Source organism: Ceratotherium simum, chromosome 5 (genome assembly GCF_057802395.1).
Source record: "Ceratotherium simum simum isolate JZ-2026a chromosome 5, ASM5780239v1, whole genome shotgun sequence".
NCBI lineage: Eukaryota > Metazoa > Chordata > Mammalia > Perissodactyla > Rhinocerotidae > Ceratotherium > Ceratotherium simum.
This window is the reverse complement of record NC_141904.1, coordinates 53331563-53353073: the sequence shown is the minus strand read 5'-3', so window position 1 is coordinate 53353073 and position 21511 is coordinate 53331563. Positions and strand designations below refer to the sequence as shown.

The window sequence follows — 21511 nt, the reverse complement described above, 5'->3', positions numbered from 1 at the left end:
TCATCCACCTTCCAGACTGGGAAACTGAGGTCCAGAGAGGGAGAGGACCTGCCTGATGCCACACAACAAGTTAACAGTAGAGTTGGGGCTCTCAGCCCCTGTCCTAAGCTTTTTTCTGCAGTGTGGAGTGGGCTGCCCCCACATCCTGCTGCAGTAGACCAGGCCTCCCCTGCAGCCCCAGCTGGGGGCCTAGTTGAGCTGAGACCCCCACAGTGAGCTGGCAGGCTGAGGAGTTGTTGGGCCTCCTGCCCACAACTGGTGGCCAGATGGTGGTTGAGGGGCTGTCCAGCTCAATCTCCAGCCAGACATTGGCCTCCAGCCCAGGCTACAGGCCAAAACGTCTCCCCAGGAGACAGAGGCAGAGGAGCTCTACCCCTCCAAGGGCCCAAGATATAGTCACCATTTTGGCAGTCCCTGCATAAGTACCTCTCACCAGGTTATAGAGCTAGTTATGCCCCTTGCCCAACCCAGGTCAGGGCCCCTCCTCCCCTTGGGAGGAGGCGTGTATGTGTCAGAGGGACTGGGTCCTTCTCACACTGACTCAAGGGGCTGACCTGTTTCCCTCCCAGGGATGAGATGGGGAGGGGAGGAGGGGTCCCAGTACCGCTCAGGAGGCCCCAAAGCAAAAGAGAGTCCCGGGAAGGGACAGGGCTGAGTGAGGCTTGTTCCTAGCCTGCTGTGCGGCCTGGGCCAGCTCCTTCCCTCTCTGATGCCCCCAAAATTTTCTGATGGCCATCTGGGGGCTCGGCCTCATCCATCTGGGAGGCCTAACTTGCAGAAGTTTCTAAAATCCTGGGAGCACAAGTTTTGGCTCAAAGTTGAAGTATTTTTAGGGCCCAGGGCTTCCGATTCTAAGTGTAGGCGTCTGGGGTAGAGTGGAGTTGCAGCTGCTGGGGGGCAGTGACCGGGGCTGCTGCGGGATGGGGGACATGGGGAGGTCCCCTCATTTGCCCCAGTTCATCCCCTCAGCCTTGTCTCCTCCTTGTCCCTCTTCTCTGGTTCTCCTGCCCCCTGAATCAGAGCTCAGGGCCAAGGGAGTGGGGGTGTGAGCACCTCCCTCCACCCTCCCTCTGGAGGGATCATGGGTGTGAGGCCTACAGGGCAGGGGGGGGACTCTGGGAAGAACCTGCCACTCATTAAGTGACACTCTGGGCCTTAGGCCTCCGGAAGGACAGGATGGCTGAGGGAGGCGGGCAATGGGATGTTCCCTGGCACGGGGTGGATCCTGCTCCCTGCCCCAGTGAGCTGGGGTGGGGCCTGGGGCCCAGATAGGAACAGGCCTGGTGGAAGAGGCTGGGCATTCATCTCTTGCCAATCCCAGATCTGTGAAGTATGGCCAGACCTCAAGCTTCCACCCCAAATACGGAACCCCTTGGGCTAGAATGACTCCCCCCAGACAACGAGGGCCCTGCCAGGGGAACTGGGAAGCCAGACTTCAGGGGGCTGGACTCTCCTGGTATTAGGGACCTGGGCCCAGAGTCAGTTTGTGGGGGGTCTCTGTCATGAGCACTGGAGGGGCAGGGAGCAAAGGAGAGCCCAGCCAGACCCCACCCAGCCCACCAACCTCTGGCCTCTGATCTCTGACCTCCCTTCCAGGCTATCTCCCCCCTTGATATTTTGCTGGAACCTGGGGACTTGGGTTTGTGAACATTTCTGTGTAAACCACCCACACCCCAGCAGGGAAAGTCTCCCCAGTGGGGAACTGGTCAGTCTGACACAGAGGCATCCACAGGGCTGGCCGGGGTGGTGGAAGAGGCTACAGGTGGATGGCGGCGGGGACCTCCCCCCGTCCTTCCTCCTCCCCGCCTTCCTGGATGGGGTGGAGCCACTGCCTTATAAGTGGCAGGCCTGGCGGCAACAGAGCAAACTACAACCAACAGCGGGACCAGAGGGGGCTCCGCGGGCAGCGTGGTGCCCTCGGTTCCCCCCAGCATGGCCCCCTCGGCCTGGGCCATCTGCTGCCTCCTGGGGGGCCTCCTGCTCTGTGGGGGCAGCCCCAGCCCCGGCCCCAGCGTACCCCGCCTGCGGCTCTCCTACCGAGGTATGGGCAGTGCGCGCCCTGCTTGTGTGCATGTCCGTGGGAGCCCTGGACCCTGTGACACCCCCAGCTGTGGGTCCCCAGCCAGCTCCGGGCAGTCTGTTCTGCCAGCTGGAGAGATGCAGTCACTCCCTGCACAGCCCGTGGGAAGGACTTCGTGGTCATTCCCAGGGATGGTGCTCCTGGTTGGCTGCCAGAGGCAGGAGCCAGAGCCAGCAGGGAGGAGGGCTGGGGGAGAGGGACAGGTCCTGGGAGACATGGCCAGGGTGGAGGTGGGAGAGACAGAGACACATAGGGGGAAGCTGAGGGGGCTGCTGAGAAAAGGAGAGAGACAGATAGAGACCCTGAGAGACCTCAGTAGAGATGGGCAAAGAGAGATGGGGAGGGGGCTGAGAGGGCGTGTCTGGAGGATCTGTCTGCCCCCAGCCAGGGCTCCTTGCCCAGGGCAGACAGTGGAGGGGCAGAGCAGCATCCTGTTCTTTTCATCCCCCTCTGCAGTCCCCACAGCCTCACCCCCCACCTGCCCCTTGCAACCCACTTCCCAATGCTGACCTTTCCTCTTCCCTCTCCATCCCAGAGACTCTTTGCAGCCCAGAAAGGATTCCAGCCTCCCCTCTTTGTCCATCCTGGCCCAGGAGGTTCCTCTGCAGATCTAACTTGATATGTTGTGCTGCAGCTGGCACAGGCCCTCTCTGAATCTGTGGAGATGGTCCACGGGAAAGGGTCCCTGAGATAGGCAGAACCCACAGATTCTTCTTGGGGAAACCAGAGGGGTGATCACCTTCCCCTGGGAACCCTAGTCCAAGGGAGGAGACCCAGGCCTGCTCTGGAGAGTCTGAGGGGAGAGACATAACTCCACTCTGAAGAGTCTGAAGTGGGTGTCTGCAGGGAGAATGTGCTCCTGCCCTGGGAGCTGTGGTTTTGGGGGGTGGTCATGCTACAAGAAAAAGCCCAAGTAGAGTGAGTTCCCTCCAAAGTACTGTCAGCTGTGGAGGGCCTCCTGGAAGAAGCCTGGAACAGTTTGGGGATAGAGTGGGAGCTGGGTTGGGGATGACCTTTTGGACAGGCAGAGGATGCTCAGCCTTCTCAAGGGTGGCCAGCACCCCTTCCCACCACATCCTGCTGCCTGCCCCCTTGCCCGCCCATTGCCTCCATCTCCCTAACTGAACCCCAAGGACCTATATCAGGATCCTCAACTCCTGGGACCAGCATCCCCAGACAGCCACCCCCCATCCCTGAGGCCTGGGTAGGCAGTGTCTATGGAGGAGAAAATCCTCTTTAGCCACAGCCCTGGCCTAGAGCCTAGAGCTCTGCCTGGCCACACTTGGCCTCTCCCACACCCAGGCCTTTGCCATGTGCTCCTCTGCTGTGAGCGCTCTCCCCTGCCTGTCCCTCTGTCCACTCGAGTCAGCCTTGCACGATGCTCACCCACCCTCCTCCAGGCTCTCTCAGCACTTTGCCCAGCTTGCTGCCATATTTCTGCCAGAGGGGCCATCTTCCCTGGGGACTGGGTAGGGCACATGTGGGCCAGTGGGAAGAAGATGTTAACTGAAAGATCAAGGGACTAAGGAATGGAGAGCTAGGAGGCAGGCCCCTTGGTGGGCTGGGCTGGGTGGAGGCTCAGAGCCTCTGTCCCACCCACCCCCAGGAGCCATTTCCCAGAAGCTCTCCAGCAGCCCTGTGCATGGAAACATTTTCCAGATGTGAGTGTGTGGGGGGTGAATGCATATCTGGGACCCCCCACCTCCACGCCTTGGCTGGGGAAGTGGGCTGAACAGCAGGCCCTAACCCTCTCCCTTGCTCCTTCCCAGACCTCCTGTCTGCCAACCGCTCTGCCATCTTTCTGGGTCCCCGAGGCTCCCTGGACCTTCAGGCCATGTACCTGGATGAGTACCGGGACCGCCTCTTTCTGGGGGGCCGCGACGCTCTCTACTCTCTGCAGCTGGACCAGGCATGGCCGGATCCCCGGGAGGTGAGCTAGACTGACTGGAGAGAGGGTCTGTCTGAGAACTGGGCATCTTGGGATGGGAAGCTGGATGGGGAAACTGAGGCCGTAAGGTCAGGAGTCAGCTGGGCTGTGTTTCAGGTCCTGTGGCCTCCGCAGCCAGGACAGAGGGAGGAGTGTGTTCACAAGGGAAGAGATCCTTTGGTGAGTGCTGTCGGGAGTGACTGACCTCCAACCCCAACCAACGCCCAGGCCCTGACCCCCGGGATAGCCTGTGGCCACTCCCCCAGGTGCCTGTGCTGGGGGCATTTGGAGCAGAGCTTCAGGCCTTTTGAAGGTCTGTGAAGCGTGTCACCCCCGCCTTAGATCCCCAGAGCTGATCAGCCAGGCAGGGCTGAGCCTCGGGGCCCAAGGAGACGGTGAGCATCCCTCATCTCCACCACCCCTCTTCTCCCCGCTAGACGGAGTGCGCGAACTTTGTGCGGGTGCTGCAGCCCCACAACCGGACTCACCTGCTGGTGTGTGGCACTGGGGCCTTCCAACCCACCTGTGCCCTCATCGCTGTTGGGCACCGTGGAGAGGTGAGCCTGAGGTGGGCCCCACAAAGGACTCCGAAGCGGTGACATTTCCTCCCTGCTGCCTGAATACTCCCCATTGAGCCTGTGTCAGGGCAGAGGGGTCAGGGGCCTGAAAGGCGCCTTTGTGCCAGAGAGCTGACCCCATTGGCGAGGCCTTGAATGAGGGCACCTTCTGCCCAACCCCCATTCTCCAGCCGCACGCGATGGCCCCTTCCTGGGTCGGGGGGCTGGTGCTGCTTTCCCAGGTTACCACTTCCCTCCCTCTCCCCCAGCATGTGCTCCAGCTGGAGCCCAGCAGTGTGGAAAGTGGGCGGGGGCGGTGCCCGCATGAGCCCAGCCGTCCCTTCGCCAGCACCTTTGTAGGTGAGTGATGCCCAGGCCCAAGTGAGCACGGGGAGCGTGGGAGCTGGCCGATCTCATTGGGAAGGGGTGGTAGCCGGGCCCTCTTCCCTTGACTCTGCCTCCCACCACCATCCCAGGTGGGGATCTGTACACGGGCCTCACCGCTGACTTCCTGGGGCGTGAGGCCATGATCTTCCGGAGTGGAGGTTCCCGGCCAGCCTTGCGTTCTGACTCTGACCAGAATCTCCTGCATGGTGAGCCCAGGGGTCTGCTGAGGGCAAGGCTGGCTGGAGTCTGCCCCTGGCACTGGCAGGGAGGCAGGAGAGTTGATGCTGGAGTGGAGACTGGAGGGGCGGCCCATCCCCACTCTACTCCCTGGGACTACAGCCTCCAGTGGGGTCCCTGTACCTCTCCCCCTCCCCATGGGTGCAGCCCCCTGTCCTCCCCTGTGAGGCCCCCCACCAGCTTCACCATGTCACCTCACAGATCCCCAGTTTGTGATGGCTGCCCGGATTGCTGACAACTCAGACCGGGATGATGACAAGGTGTACTTCTTCTTCTCGGAGACTGTCCCCTCGCCAGATGGTGGCCCAGGCCATGTCACTGTCAGCCGCGTGGGCCGTGTCTGTGTGGTGAGAGCTGTGAAGGGGCAGTAAGGTTCAAGTCGTTGCCACACACACCCCCACTTCCTCGACCTGTCCTCACCTGCAGTAGTAGGGAAACTGCGGAAAGGGTGTGAAGCCAACGTCCATGCCTTTCCCCCTAAGGGTGAAGGTTTAGGAGCAGGAGGAGGGGCCTGTCCTCGTGGGCCCAAGGCTGACTCTGCCCTCCCCCCCACAGAATGATGCTGGCGGCCAGCGGGTGCTGGTGAACAAATGGAGCACCTTTCTCAAGGCCAGGCTAGTCTGCTCGGTGCCCGGCCTTGGTGGTGCTGAGACCCACTTTGACCAGCTGGGTAAGGGGCAAGCCTGGGTGCAGGAGTAGGGAGGGCTCAGAGCCAGTCGGTGGGGGTCATTGGCAGTGGCCTTCTGTCTCCCAGAGGATGTGTTCCTGCTGTGGCCCAAGGCAGGGAAGAGCCTCGAGGTGTACGCGCTCTTCAGCATGGTCAGGTGGGCACACCAGCCTCCCCTCAGCCCCCACCCCTGGCCTGGTCTCTGCACCCTCAGCCTCCTCTGTTGAGCCTCTGCCTCATGTCCCGGCCTCACCGTGGGTCCCTGTCTCTGTCCCTGACACGGGGACTCTGTGGCTGTATTCTCTGTCTCCCTCTCTTTGCCTTTGCCTGGATGTCCTTGTTTTTCGGTTTCTGCTGACAGCAGGCACTGTTACCCTCTGCTCTGGCCATGGAGCCAGACTGTCCCCTTCCTGCCTATGATGGCCGACCTGGCCTGATTGTCCCTGTCCGCCCGCGGCAGTGCTGTGTTCCAGGGCTTCGCCGTCTGCGTGTATCACATGGCAGACATCTGGGAGGTCTTCAAGGGGCCCTTTGCCCACCAAGATGGTCCCCAGCACCAGTGGGGGCCCTATGGGGGCAAGGTGCCCTTCCCTCGCCCTGGCATGGTGAGTATGTGCCCAGGGCCAGGCCAGGGAAGAGGGCTGAGTGGGTGCTAGGAGGGACTTCAACTTGGGAAAGCCTTGTGCCTGCATGCAGCCCTATGGCAGCAGCTGAGCTGGGGCTCCAGAGGTGCTGGGCGGGGTGAGGAGGGGAGCAGAGCTGTGACCATGTTAAGGAGCCCCCCTACAGGGAAAGTGGTCCCTCTGAGTTGGTGTGCCCTGGCAGTAAAGCGTGGAAACAGGTTGGGGTGGGGAACTGGCCATCCCAGGGTGCTTTAGGCACTCCCTTTGCTGCTGCCCACAGTGCCCCAGCAAGATGACTGCCCAGCCAGGACGACCATTTGGCAGCACCAAGGACTACCCGGACGAGGTGTTGCAGTTTGCCCGAGCCCACCCACTCATGTTCCGGCCTGTGCGGCCTCGGCAGGGCCACCCTGTCCTTGTCAAAACCCACCTGGCTCAGCAGCTGCGCCAGATTGTGGTGGACCGAGTGGAGGCAGAGGATGGGACCTACGATGTCATCTTCCTAGGGACTGGTGGGTGGGCTGAGTGGGGTGGCCAGGCTGGGGAGGTGTGCAGGGGCCCAGGCTGCTCCTCCCTCTCCTACTGACCCCTTCTCCCCTGCCCCAGACTCAGGCTCTGTACTCAAGGTTATCACCCTCCAGGCTGGGGCCTCGGCTGAGCCTGAGGAGGTGGTTCTGGAGGAGCTTCAGGTGTTTAAGGTGAGTGGGGGACTGGTGGGAGGGGTCCCCTCAATTCCTGTCCCTGGGTCTAGGCATCCCTACGGGGAAGCAGGAGCAAAGCACAGGAGGGAGATGGGCCTGTCTTTACTGAACCCACAGCCAGTGGGGATGAAAGTGATGGCCCTCACTGGTGCAGAGGCCTTGCTGCTGCTTCTGAACGACTGCGGGGCCTGGAGATGCAGTCTGTGAGCTGAAAGTTGGAGGCCCGGGGAGGGATGGCCAAGGTGAGCGCCCTTTGACAAAGCCCTGCTAGGCTCAAGTCACAGTGAAGGGGTGGGTGGTCTCACTTGGGTGAGACCCCAAGTCCCCAAGGGGTTCTGTTAGCCCCTCTATAGAATCAGGCAGGAGGTCATCTGTGTCAGAGGGACTGTTGTGCCTCTTGACATGAGATGGGTGATTTGGGACAGCTGCTTCATTGCTGGGAAACAGGGCTGTGGGAGGAACACCAGAGCTTTGTGCTTTCAGCCAAGCCTCCTGCTTGGAGGCCAGCCAGGGTGAGGGGGCCTTTCTTGTAACCCAATGTCTGGGAAAGACCGTCTGGCCTTAGTTGCCAGGGTGTGCGCAGACCCAAGCTGAGAGATAGGTGACTCCCATGCCAGGGGCTGGAGGAAGCTGAAAGCAGGGATGCAGAGGAGGTCTCCTCCCAGCCCACCCTCGCTGAGACCCTGCTCCTTCCCCAGGTGCCCACACCCATCACTGAGATGGAGATCTCTGTCAAAAGGGTAAGAGCGGCTGCCTCCTTCTACCCCTGCCTGCACCTCCTTGAGCACTGCCGTTGTCTGCTGGGAAGCCCCACTATAGCAGGCCCTGTGGCTGCCTGATTAGGCCCTGCAATGAGGGTTGAGAGTCCAGCTGGGAGCTGAGAGGCCCATGCATGAAACCAGTGGGCAGTGGGAGGCCCCAAGTAAGTGAGGCTGTGTTCAGATAAGGGGAGATCCACAGAGGCCGCTTCCTCAGGGAAGGCAAAATGTGCTTAAAAACAAAACCCAGATTCTTTTTTTCTTTTTTTTTTTTTTTTTATAATTTTGTTTATTTATTTTTTTCCCCAAAGCCCCAGTAGATAGTTGTATGTCATGGCTGCACATCCTTCTAGTTGCTGTATGTGGGACGCGGCCTCAGCATGGCCGGAGAAGCGGTGCGTCAGTGCACGCCCGGGATCCGAACCGGGGCCGCCAGCAGAGGAGTGCACACACTCAACCGCTAAGCCACGGGGCCGGCCCAAAACCCAGATTTTAATCAAACAAGGCAGCCACTTCTTAGAGGTCTACTGTGTCCTTTTGCAAGTGGCAAATACCATCTCTTCATCTGCCCCAGTTTATCTTTGGGTAAATCCCGGCTTTTGTACTGGGATTGATTAAATCAGAGTGTCCCTCTAAGGTCAGAGGCAAGTCATGATAAAGGCCATTAGGGTAGAGGGTAGAGGTCAGCAGCAGGGAGGGCCTGGAGAAGCCCCTTAGAGAAAAGCCCCCAGGTCTGCCCCATCCCCTGCATGTCCTAGCACAGGATCTGGTGTATAGCAGGTGGATGATAAATATTTATTGTTTCTGTGAATGCACCCAAGAGGTTCTGGAGGACCGCTTGCAAATGGCAGGGGTCTCAGGAACCCAAGGGGGCTGAGAGCCTAGCTGCTTCTGGGGAAGCCCAGGCTCACCACGGGCTCTGGTTGTGTCCCTTCCCAGCAAATGCTGTACGTGGGCTCGAGGCTGGGTGTGGCCCGGCTGCAGCTGCACCAGTGTGAGACTTACGGCAGTGCCTGTGCGGAGTGCTGCCTGGCTCGGGACCCTTACTGCGCCTGGGACGGCTCCTCCTGCACCCACTATCGGCCGGGCACCAGCAAGCGCCGGTTCCGTCGGCAGCACATCCGGCATGGCAACCCTGCCCTGCAGTGCCTGGGCCAGAGCCGGGAAGGTGAGTGGCATTTGGGATGGGGACACCAGCTGGTCTCTGACAAGGTCCCTACTCACCCCTGTGGCCTGGGCTCGACCCCTGTGAAGTGGGGCCTCAGACTGGTCCTGTTGTTTCAAACAGTCCTCAGTTTCCCTATCTGTGCAGTTCCTGTCGGTATATAGGTATAAGGTCTTTGGACAGAGTGACTGACTTGGGGACTGATGGACACCTAGGTCCCTGTCGCATTGGTGGGGGCTCCTGGGCTGTGGGAGTCAGTTGGCTGCCGGGTCCCCATAGTTCCTAAGCTGAGCCCACCTCTGTCTCCCTCCAGAGGAGGCTGCAGGACTCGTGGCGACCACCACAGTCTACGGCACGGAGCACAACAGCACCTTCCTGGAGTGCCTGCCCAAGTCTCCCCAGGCCACCGTGCGCTGGTTCTTGCAGAGGCCAGGGGACGAGGGGCCCGACCAGGTGAGTGAGGACCCTGCCTCCAGCCTGTATGTGTCCTGAGGTCAGACCCCTCCCTGAACCCCAAGTCCTGAGCTTTAGGGAGGGGCTCTGAGGGGAACCTGCCAAGATCAACCACAGAAAAGTGTATATTAGGCCCCTGGTGTGCCCCTGTTCCTGCCATCTGGGAATGCCCAGGCCAGATGTGGCTGGAACTTCTCCAGTGACAGGGAGCCCATAACTCCCAAGGCACTAAGCTGAGCTCTGAGAGGTGGGTAGCAGAGATGGAAGAGAGGGAAGGGGGTCTGGGCTGGTCAGGAAGCCCCCCATGCTTACACATATGGCTCATTTTTGAAGGGCTCTCTTCCCCAGAGTTCTTAGTCCTCCTCTGTCTCAGGCCTGGGCCTCTGACCACTGGCCCCAGCACACCCTACCCTACCCTCACCCCCCACACATACTGCCTGGCCCCGTACTTCCTCCCTGGAGTCCAGCTGTCTGCCCAGGCCCTCTCCTTCCCTATCCGGAAAGGTCTATCACCCCCAGAGATGGCTTTAGTCTGGGCCCTGAGGCTGGGCGTGGAGAGGGTGCAGGGTGAGGAACCATTTTTGAGCTGCTCCCACAAGCAGGGAAGGAGGGAGTAAGTTGATGACAGGAGGAGCTCTCCTTCCAGCTTGGGAACTGGAGGAGGCCAGCCTTGGGCCAGCTGTTGGGCTGGGCACTGAGAAGATTCCCCCAGGCGCCAGGGGCAGGGGGAGCACACAACACTAACCGCCCAAGCAGTCCAGCCTCAACGTACAAATGTACAGATGGCGGCCAGGCCAGAGATGGGGCCGGATCAGAACAGCACTTGTGCCTCCCACACTGTGATGGGCACTCAGCCCACCCAAGGCTGGGGCTGTGAGCCCTGCATGGTGGGGGGAGTGAACAATGCAGACCAAGACAGGGAAGGCTGTGTGTGTGGAGAGTGGAGAGAAGTTCTCGTCCTGGGGATGGGGGTACAGACCCTCCTGAGTAAAAGCCTATAAATATCCTCTTACTCCCTCTGCTCCCCGGGAATGTGTGCCAGGGGCCCCTAAAGCCAAGATAGGTGTCCCAGAGCTCTAACTAGGGAGGATCAGTCAGTCAAATCTTTGAAAAGCCCCCTTTGCAGGCCCTGTGCTGGGTTATGGGAAGGTGAGGCGCTGCCTGCAATTAGCTCATAGTCTTTAGGAGGTCCAGCCTGCCAAGGTGCTGGTCCCCTCCTGGGAAGGGGAGAATAGGCAAGGGGAAGTGCCCAAGCTCTGGGCTCTGAGATGGCAAATTTGGAAAAGCAGGGGGCAGAGAAGTTGATGGTGTGTGCCCTCCTCCACGCCCCCATCACACCCTCCCTTGTGCCTGGCAGGTGAAGACAGACGAGCGAGTCCTGCAGATGGAGCAGGGGCTGCTGTTCCGCAGGCTCAGCCGCCTGGATGCAGGCACCTACACCTGCACGACGCTGGAGCACGGCTTCTCCCAGACGGTGGTCCGCCTGGCTTTGGAGGTGATCGTGGCCACGCAGCTTGACAGCCTGTTCCCTCGGGAGCCGCGGCCAGAGGAGCCCCCAGCCCGGGGAGGCCTGGCCTCCACCCCACCCAAGGCCTGGTACAAGGACATCCTGCAGCTCATCGGTTTTGCTAACCTGCCCCGGGTGGATGAGTACTGTGAGCGTGTGTGGTGCTCCTCCCGGAGCCGGGGCAAACAGGCCAAGGGCAAGAGCTGGGCAGGGCTGGAGCTGGGCAAGAAAGTGAGGAGCCGGGTGCAGGCCGAGCGTAATCGGACACCCCGGGAGGTGGAGGCCACATAGAAGAGGGCAGAGAAGGGGGCAGTCATGATGGACCAGGTGGCCCAGCAGCAGTCCCCAGTGTCTCCCACCCACCCAGCTAGGGCAGAAGGGGCCAGTAGGCTGGATTGCCTCTTCAAGATGGGAGTCTCTGCCCCACCCCCATATCCCTACCAGGCTGCCACAGGGAAGGCTCGGGCCTGACAGAGGGGTCCTGTGCCAGAGGCCTGTTCCCTGCCCCTCTCTGTGCTCTCAATCCCAGTCTGAAACCAGTACCCTCTGGTCGCTGGCAAACCAGGTGGGCGTGCTATTTGTTCTCAGAGATGGTTCCCAGAGCACATTTCTGGTTGTGCCCAAAGGCGAGAGGGCTGGCTGGGTGGTTCTTTCCCAGCCGGCAGAACAATGGCCATTCTGAGTGACCCTTAGAGTGGGTGTGTGAGTGTGACTGAGGAGGTGTCTGGGCAGGGGACCTCACACAGCCAGAGGAGGGTGGAAGTGGCCTCTAAGCTAGCACCTGTTAAAAAGGCCTACCTGACTGAGTTGGGGAGGGAGAGTGGAGGTGCTGAGAAGGTGGAATAGCAAGACCCCCACCCCACTTTGTGCCCTGATAGCTTGGTGGCTCCCTGCCACTGCCTACCACCTCTTCTCCGTCTCAGAATCACAGAAACATAGACTGCTAGAACTTCCTGGGACCTGGGGTGGTCTGGGCGTCAGGCCCCACTTCATAAACCAAGGGGGAGGTCTCACAGCCTGTCTACCCTTCCCCAGGTCCCCGAGCTGCCAGGCCAGCTTTCCTGGGCTGCCCACATTTCCTGATGGGATTCCTCCTCCCCACCGTCAGGGTCTCCATGCTGATGAGCAGGGAGAGGGGAGGGATCTAGGAGAATGTCATCCCCCATCTCTGTGGACTAGAGATGGGGAGAGGGGAGTGGGGGAAGTGTGTGGGTGGCAGGAGTGGGCTGTCTTTCCCAGGGCAATGCAAGCACACCCAAAGCCTGGGAGGGTGGGAATGTGGCAGCTCTGTGAGCAAGCTGCAGCCAGTGGACAGGACCAGGGGCAAGGCTTTGCTGGGGGCCACAGAGGATTGAGAGGCTTTTGAGATGGAGAGAGGGTGGGAGACCCTAGGATGGACTATGAAACTCAGGAGCAGGCGTTCTCAAGGACTGAAGATGGCAACAATTAGCTCAGGAGCCACTGGGAAGGCCAGATGTTTCTCACCCTAGAATCTGGTTTTTGCCAAATAAGGGTTGGTCATGGAGTGTTCATTTATAAAGCCTTTTTTCTTCTAAGGGAAAGAATGCAGGAGAAAAAGCTGCTAAGTCCTGCTGGTTCTTAGGGCTGAGGCTCAGGTGGCCAGGATGCATTCTGTCTGGGCATGTAGGGAGGTGTTTTTGCCATCAGAGTAATGTGTTTCTTGGGCTGGGGAGCACAGAGGGGGAGGAGGAGGAGGACTAAATGAAAAGTTGTTCCCAGCCTGCATATGAACAATTAATGACGCACAAAACCGACAGGAGGGAGACAAGAGCATCAGGTTCAAGATTCCCTCCATTAAAAAAACCAAGATGAAGAAAGGAGGAAAAAACAGATAAAAGTAAGACAGAGCTTCCTGCCCCGTTGAACTCAAACCCAGACTGCATCTGCCTTGGACTTTATCAGAGCCCCCGATCTCCAGAGAACTGGGATCTGAAATAGGTCCCCCTGTCCCCTCCTTGACTGCACAGTAAGTGAAGCAGAAGCACTGAGATTTTTTTTTTTTTTTTTGTGAGGAAGATCAGCCCTGAGCTAACATCCATGCTAATCCTCCTCTTTTTGCTGAGGAAGACAGACTCTGAGCTAACATCTATTGCCAATCCTCCTCCTTTTTTCCCTCCAAAGCCCCAGTATGTAATTGTATGCCATAGTTGCACGTCCTGCTAGTTGCTGTATGTGGGACGTGGCCTCAGCATGGCCGGACAAGCGGTGCCTCGGTACGTGCCCGGGATCTGAACCTGGGCCGCCAGTAGCGGAGCGCGTGCACTTAACCGCTAAGCCACGGGGCCGGCCCAGAAGCACTGAGATTAACCTGACAACACTTTGGGAAGCCTCCAGCCTGGGGTTGCTTGGCTAGGATGTCAGCAGGTAAAAGCAGAGGAGAGCAGGAGTATAGGGTGGGGGGCTGGAGAAGAGAAGGGAGGTAGAGCTAGAGGCCATGGAAGAGGGGGAGGAGAGAGTGCAGAGCCCCAGGAATGGTGTCAGAGCTGCAGCCAGCTCTGCCTTTCTATCCCAGGGAAGCCAGGAAGAAACGACCAGGCCCTCAGTGGCCTTTAGACTGGGCCCAGGTGTGACTGGCTCCAGGCAGAGTCCTCTGGGCAAGTTATTCTGGAAAATGGAGGGAGAAGGAACTCAAAATCCTGAAGAATGAAAACCTACACTTGGAAAATTATGGACAGCTTCTACCAACTCCCCCAACCCACACCCATATAGTACTGTGTGTTATTAACTCCTGGAAATGCTTCTATGTGTGAATTCTACTTTTGTATTCATATGTTGAGACGGGCCTTATGGTTTCTCTGTCTTCAGAGCACACTTCTCGTAATTACTATTGTTATTTTTATTGTCATGACCGTCCCCGAGTCTGGTGAGGCTAGCACAGTGTCTACAAGGAAAGGGATGAAGTTAATATTTACATCACATAATTATATCATTATCGTGTCTGTGTATTTCTGTGCTATTTGACTGATGCCATCTGCATGAGCTGGAAATGAAGAGCCTTCCTCGTCCATTCCAGGAGGCAGAAGGCCACCCTAGGTGGTATTTTCTAGGAGGGAGGGAAATGGGCAGCAGGGGAAGGAATCAGAAGGCTTTGTCTACGAAGCTCAGATTGCTTATTAAATTAGGAAAATCCTGCCCTGTGGGCTTCTGAGACTGACCTTCTTGGAACTTCAAGAGGCTCTTGAGCTGGGAAAAAAAACCCCAAAACTGCTGGCAAAGGGCAGCTGGGCATGTAGGCAGCGCTGCCCCTTTCTCACAATAACACTTGATATCTGTAACAGCAACTCTTGGCCTGGCGCCTGTCTTCATCCCAAGCCGCATACCAACGTATATTAAGGCCACTGTGCTCTTGCCTGGGGGCCAGATTGTGCTGCGGGGGCTGCAGCTTCTGGGGAGGAAGGGAGGCCCCGGGAGTCTGGCCTATTGGGTGTGCTGCAGAAGGCATTTCTGACCATGGCTCCCACTCCCCCAGTGATATCATGCCCCTGCCCACAGAGCAGACTCCACTGGTGCTGGAGGGAGATGGGAAAAGGCAGGGGTGCTTTAAAGATGGGAGTGACATCACCCCACCTCACCAGGGAGACTAGCCTCTTGCTTGGGTGGGCCCCTCAATCCATGCTATAGGCTAGGGGGGCTTAAGCTAACAGATTAGTCATCAGTCCCATCTTGCAGCCCAGGCCCTGGAGTGGGGCCCCTCCTTTTGCCCCCCTGGCCACTGCACAAACACCCAGGCCTGAGAGAACCTGAAACTCCGTTGCCCTGCCCCAAGCCATCATCACCACTGACTGAGAAGCATCACCAGAGCACCCACTTGGTGCAGAATGCTGGACGGGGAGGAGTGTGTGAATGAGACCTCCACAGCCCCCTTTTAGAAAGTCCCCCCACTTCCCCTCCCACCTCCCATCTTGAGCCCTATTTCCTGTCTCAGGGATTTCACTCTATCTTCCTCTCCCAGGTTTTTCCTCTAAGTCTCATACTTCCCCTGGTCTTTGGGCCTCTGTTTCATGATTTCCCAAACACGTTTAGAGTTGAAAAGGGGCTTCGAGAAAGGGTCTAGTCAAGCATTTCCCAAAATGGGGGAAAATTGTCCTGTGGAACAGTTATCCCATGAGATCCTTCATGACAATGGTCAAATAAATATGGGGATTTCTGCCCCTAAGCCCCCATGGAGCTATGCATTGCCTGCTTGCTTGCCCTGTGAAATCCCTGAGAGGCCCGCAGTGATCTCTCCTTAATTTGAATGCCTACTATATGCTACATGATTCTCCAAAACATGTGGTCCTCTATCCGTTTTTCCCCTGCAGCAGCTAACATCTCATGTTTGTCATGTTTTGAAGAGTATACTTAGGGAAAATACTCATAGATTAATTCTCTCCTTTAAGACATGAGATTAATGTATTAATCTCTGCCTTCTAAGCCTGTAAACTCTGGGGGTCCTGACCTCCCAGATGGAATAGCCACATCTTGGCTTCCCATGGCCAGCACCAGAGCAGGACCTGCCACCCCAGGGCCAGGGCTGCCAAGCTGCCAGCCTGCCGACCCTTGGGCCTAGACTCTGCCCTGCCTCTGGCTCCAGTCCTCCCATACTCAGCTTGCCTCACCAGCCCACTTCCTGCTCCTCCTGTGTCTGGCATGGTCCTCTGTGGAGGGCTAGGATTCACCTCAAGCCCGTGGCTGTCCTGCAGTCCAACAGACTAGTTTCTAAGGAAGGGTGGAGGGCAGGGAGGGGGCAGAATAAGGGAGCAAAACAGCCCTTTTCACTGTCTTAAATGGCTACTGTGCTTCCCTTTCACTCAGCTAAGCCCAGGTCATCAGACAACTCTAGAATCTCCCAATTGGAGGAGTGGGCAGGTAGCAGGCATCAGGAGCCTGGACTGCCCCCTGCCAGGCTGTCCTCCCCCTTGGGCTGGCAGGGCCCCAGATGCAGCTAGAGCCAGGTAGGCCCCAGAGCATTCACTTGCACGCCTCTGCCAGTCCAACAAACTGATGTTGGTTGGACAGCCAGCCACATCACCTCTCAGAACTAAAGGTAGTTGCTCAGAAACAGCCCAATTTCCATCTGAGTAAAGGATCCACCCCAGCCTCACCCAAATCCTGGTCTACAGGGGCTCCTGAAAGGAGAAAGTTCAACACATACCAAGATAAAGTCCCAGGGTTTTCTGAGACTACAAACTTGGCACCAGTGTGGAGAGAGAATGAGTGGGTGGGGCTAGGTTCGGATCCAATAACTGATAAGGAGCTTAAGGATTGTTGGGCCCCCACCCTGGCTCCCCTTCCGGACTTGCCCACCCACTTGGTGTACAGGAGATGAGGCAATGGCAGTTGTGGCCCTATGCCCACTTCCCACTGCCCAGCCCCTGCCTGCCTTTGCTGTGGGTACCACTGCTGGGCCCTCTCCCTTAGAGGCTGCATCCTAATGAATCCTTTCACTTTCCCTGCTGGATTTTCATCAAGGAAACTCCTGGTTCCTCAATGCAGCCTTTAAAAAATCATTCTCCACTGAGGATGGGAAATGCTGCACAGTCTCCAGGGAGGCCTCAAAAGGGATGCCCGCCCTTATCCTCACACGAGGCCCCCAGCAGTCAGCTAGTAGCTTGCACTAGCTGAGGGGGGACTCAGGTGATCAGTCTTGACTGCTTTCCCCTAGGGAGAAAGATGACTGGAGTGCACCCTAATCCATCCCAACGGGGTGCATTTCACTGCTATGGGCATCCCATTGGGCAGAGAGGGAAGACCAGGGCAAAGGGGCAGTTGTGGACTGGCAAGGATGCCAAAGTGAATCAACAGAGTCCTAGAGCAGAGTCCAGGTGTCTGCCGTCAAATGGAGGGGACTGTACTAGGGACACTCAAAGCCCAGATAGGCCTGTTAGGAGGCAAGAGAGGCTTTGCTCTCACAGATCAAGGTATAGAAGAACGATGCGGCAGACCAGCAGCTTGCTTTATGGACATGACCTCATCTGTTCACTCTGCTCCACCCCCACCCCCAGCTGATAAGAATCTGGTGCTGTTTCCTGTAGTCCAAGGGTCTCAGACAATGGTGTGAATGGCTGGCCCTACTGGAAAGGACATTGTTCAGGGAAGAAAAAACAACACACCAGCACAAAGCCAGGGCAGGACCTGTCTAAATGTAAGGGTCTGTTTACAAATCCATGATTTCCAAGGGGAGGAACACAATGGGGAATTGTTTTTCGAGAGGCTGGAGTCACCTCTAGAATGCTCCTGGGGGCTGGGGATGGCTTTGATGACCCAAACACACCTCAGATGCTCTGAGAGGGATGGACACTGATGGCGCAGATGCTTTCCTGTTTATCAGAGGTGCAGATGGGGCAGGGTCAAGAAACAAGTTTACACCAAAGACAAAAGGGAGGAGCTTCTGGGCCTCACTCCTTTCATCAGGGCCTCATGCTGTCACACCGCTCAGGGACCCCAGGGTTAGGGGGGGTTTGCTAGGGGGAAGCAAGAACAGGTTTTTGTTTTCTGAAAAACATCAACTCTTTGGTTTATGGCCTCCAATTGTCAAGTTGCTTTTTGGAAAAAAAGTAAAAGGCATGAAACTCTTGGAAATAGCTTACCCCTCTGGGATGGGGCTCCCTGGCTTAGTCACTAGGGAGCCTTCTCACACTTGGGGGCCCTCATGATGCTGCAACTCACCTCCAGCCAGCCTGGGAACACACAGAGAGCTGACGCAGTGTCCGTGGCATCAGGGCCAATGGAGGTGCTGTTTCTCATAGCAACCTCCAGCCCTGCCCATAGGAGGTTAGAGCCTTTGAACCACCCACCAGAGGCTCTGATGTCAGTGTGTGTGTGTGTGTGTGTGTGTGTGTGTGTGTCTGTCATAGGAGGGAGAGGCAGAAGAGGAACAGAACCACATCACCTATTCCCCTTGGGACTGGCAGTCCCGTTTTCAGGAGTAGGAGGAGGGCATCTGGGGTTAGAAGGGCCACTTTGGCTCTGGAGAGACCATGAAGGCAGTTCTGTTGGAGGATTTGACCTGTGATGGAAGTGTCATTAATAACTTTTATTCTAATCTCTAAACCCAGGAGCACACTTCATGAATAAACTCAAACGGACACGTTTAGAACAAGTGAAGATCAGTAAATCTAGTGCAATCCCAAAATTGAAGCAAGCTTTCATAAGCCATTCTCAACCTTCCAGGTCTGAAGGGTTATAATCTTCTTGCTCAACATGTTAACAGTGCCCTCTGGTGTTTGACAGCAAAACAATAAGCTTATGAATACAGGGTATGAGCACATCCATCAATTTAGTAGACATCAAACTGCCTCTGAATGTCGAGTCCCAAGCCAGACACCACAAGGGAAAGAAAGGTTAATAAGAGGGACAGGTCCCTGCCCTTAAGGGGCTTCCAACTGAGTAGGAGAGACAGATCCACAACAGTAGGACCAGATGGAGAAATGACACGAGCTATAATAGAGGTATAAGCAGAGCCCAGGGAGAGTGCCTAGGGATGAAGAAGTGGCCCTTAGGTGGGGTTCAACAGGCTGAGGATAGAGGTTAGGGCTCTCTATACTGCAGACCCCATGCTCAGGGCCCGGTATTCCAGGGTAGCCAGGGAAGAGTGCCCGTGGCTGGGGTGTCCTGGGAGATGTAACTATGTAGGGCCATATTTGTGGAAGGCCTTGGATGCCAATCTCAGCAGGGGCCACCCTAAGTAAAGAGCTAGTAGATGTTTTATGGTAATTAGCAGAGGGAAAAGGGTGGATGTGTCAACAAAGGAAAGGACATAGGTAACCGTGAAGAAAGAAGGCTTTTGCTGCAGTCCTGTGAGGCACAGAGGTTTGAGCTGAGCACTGGCAATGGGATGGAGTGGAACGCAAACATTTGACAAACAGTTAAATTGACAAGAAAGAGAGTGGATAAGCATAAAAGGAAGCAGAAGGAGATTCTGAAGTTTCTGGCCCTGGTTTATGGCTCCTACAAAGGTAAAGATTAGAGAAAGAAGAGCAGGTGCTTTGGGAATTTTTATTTAACATCTATTTCTACCCTCCCCAAGTGAACTATTTGTTCTAGGTCCTAAGTTATAAAACAGTAATTAATTCTAATAGACATATAATTTGTGAAAACAGGTATTTAAAATATACAAGATGAACCTGGAGCATCTTATAATGCCAAAAAGTAAAGAAGTGCTCAAAAAACTAAACAAAACACACAATAATGGGGGTATGTGAAAAGAACACAACAGCTCCCAATAGCCAAAAATAGAACAATTTTAGTAACAAAATAAATAAAGTAGTATTGGATTATAACCCAAAGTATACTATACATATCCATGAGTCCATATTCATATAAACAAATCATTGAAAAAATAAATAAGTGGGAGAGAATAGGTAAATTTCCCACAGAAAGAATTCCAAATAATTTATGTAGATACTCTGTCCTCAAGGAGGGAGGGGGCATAAATCCCTACTCATTAATTGTGGGATACACAGAGTAACTTCCTTCTAAAAGGTACAGTGTGGAAAGGGGGGAAAAGGAGTAACTTTACAGTGGAAAAACCGACAAACACTACCTTGGCCAGATGATGAAGATCAACATCAACAGTGATGTCATGTTGATAGAATGTAACTTCGATATGATACAATGAAAATGGCACTTTATCTATGTGGTCTTCCTCCCCCAAACCCATAACCCTAGTCTAATCATGAGAAAAACATCAGAAAAATCCCAGTTGAGGGGCACTCTACAAAATACCTGACCAGTACTCCTCAAAACTGTCAAGGTCATCAAAAACAAGGAAAATCTGACAAACTGTTACAGCCAAGAGGAACCTAAGGAGACATGACGACTCAATGCAATGTGGTATCCTGGATGCGGTCCTAGAATAGAAAAAAGACATTAGGTAAAAACTAAGGAAATCTGAATAAAGTATGGGTTTTAGTTAACATTAATGTATCAATATTGGCTCATTAATTGTGACAAATGTACCATACTAATGTAAGATGTTACAAATGGAGGAAACTGGGTTTGGGATCTATGGGGACTCCCTGTACTATCTTCACACTTGTTCTGTAAATCTAAAACTATACGAAATTAAAAGTTTACTTAAGAAAAAAGCCTGGTTATTTAGAGGAGAATGACTAATTAGGCCCAGATGAAGAGTAGAACATTTCAAAGTTGGACTTCTCAGCTTACAAGAATGGGGTTGGCTATTAACATCAATGGAGAGTAAAGGTATAAAGATTAAGAAATAGTTAATAGGTGTGTGTGTGTGTGCGCGTGTGCATGCACGTGCATATGAACTGTTCTGCTAGGTACCTATGAGGCCACCTGCACACAGAGGTTGGGCAGCTGCATGTCTGTGTGACAAAAAGCACCCCCTAAATCCCACCCCTGCCATAAGCTCCATCTCCCACCCACTGCAGCTGGAGTCCAGAGGGCACTGTTAGTGGACTATTACTTTCAGTTAAGATGGTGTTTCTCATACTTGTGTAGTATACAAATGGAGTTTTTTTTTGATGAGGAAGAGTGGCCCTGAGCTAATACCTGTTGCCAATCTTCCTCTTTTTGCTTGAGGAAGATCGACCCTGAGCTAGTATCTGTGCCAATCTTCCTCTATTTTTTGTATGTAGGATGCCACCACAACATGGCTTGATGAGCGATGTATAGGTCCGCACCCGGGATCCAAACCCACAAACCCAGGGCCATGGAAGCCAAGCGTGCAAACTTAACCGCTATGCCACCAGGCCGGCCCCACAAATGGACTCTTTTTAAGGGAAAAGATACTACTCGAGGTGTCTGAGAATATGCCTGACGACCCAACTTATAGAAAGTGTAGATTAAGAAACTAAAGTCTTAATCCTGGAAGTGTCTTTCAGTTGTGAATTATCACCGTAAGAGTTGAGTCTTTAGGATAGGTAAAATACTATCTGTCTTTGAAATGAAAATCCACAATTTAAAAACTCTCTTGTCACTTGCAGAGCTCTGACAAAGTGTCCTTGGATGCCCAGGTTAAGAAGCACAGCACTGAGTCATCAAACCTATGGGAGAGGAAATGAAGAAAAAAGCATAGTCGTGGGGAGCCCTGGGATGATAGCTGTGCAGTAGGCCCAGTGAACGGCCAGCTCAGAAGGAGTAGGCTCTGCGAGGCAGGTCTTCCAGGAAAGAAGTGCAACTGGTAGTGATTTGATGCTTGGCCTGCCAAGAAAATTGTATTTTGAGGGAATTGATCATGTGGAACATTTGGGACAACTTAGCCATAGATACACAGCAAACTGAGCAAATAAAAAAGAGGCAGGTATTCATTTCAGGAAAAAAACGATGTACAGGAGAGGAAAAATAATCATAGTGTACTGCCTGGCTCGGTAGTAAACAGCATTTACATAGTCATAATAATGTAAACACTGAAGGTTAATTTAGCAAAAATTGTGATGCAATTAAAAAAACAGAGAGAATGAAAATGAGAAGGCTTTAAAG

At 55.2% G+C, this 21511-nt stretch overlaps 1 protein-coding gene across 1 annotated transcript; it reads left to right on the top strand.

Annotated features, from left to right (window-relative positions):
- Positions 1 to 1658: 1658 nt before the first annotated feature.
- On the top strand, positions 1659 to 14682 carry SEMA3G (semaphorin 3G). Its single transcript, XM_004419793.3, has 16 exons — positions 1659 to 2041; positions 3850 to 4010; positions 4125 to 4187; positions 4445 to 4564; positions 4834 to 4924; positions 5041 to 5157; positions 5390 to 5535; positions 5744 to 5858; positions 5943 to 6012; positions 6316 to 6460; positions 6759 to 6990; positions 7085 to 7176; positions 7878 to 7919; positions 8877 to 9105; positions 9416 to 9555; positions 10913 to 14682. Exons 1-16 carry the CDS (start codon positions 1933 to 1935, stop codon positions 11351 to 11353), a joined length of 2313 nt encoding a protein of 770 aa, XP_004419850.1. The 5' UTR covers positions 1659 to 1932; the 3' UTR covers positions 11354 to 14682.
- Positions 14683 to 21511: the final 6829 nt, after the last annotated feature.

Excerpts from the sequence above, each read along its gene's own strand:
- SEMA3G (XM_004419793.3), top strand. The coding sequence starts at position 1,933 with ATGGCCCCCTCGGCCTGGGCCATCTGCTGCCTCCTGGGGGGCCTCCTG. Across the intron at positions 5,859-5,942 it reads GACCCACTTTGACCAGCTGG|AGGATGTGTTCCTGCTGTGG; the intron begins GTAAGGGGCAAG and ends TCTGTCTCCCAG. Across the intron at positions 6,991-7,084 it reads TGTCATCTTCCTAGGGACTG|ACTCAGGCTCTGTACTCAAG; the intron begins GTGGGTGGGCTG and ends CCCCTGCCCCAG.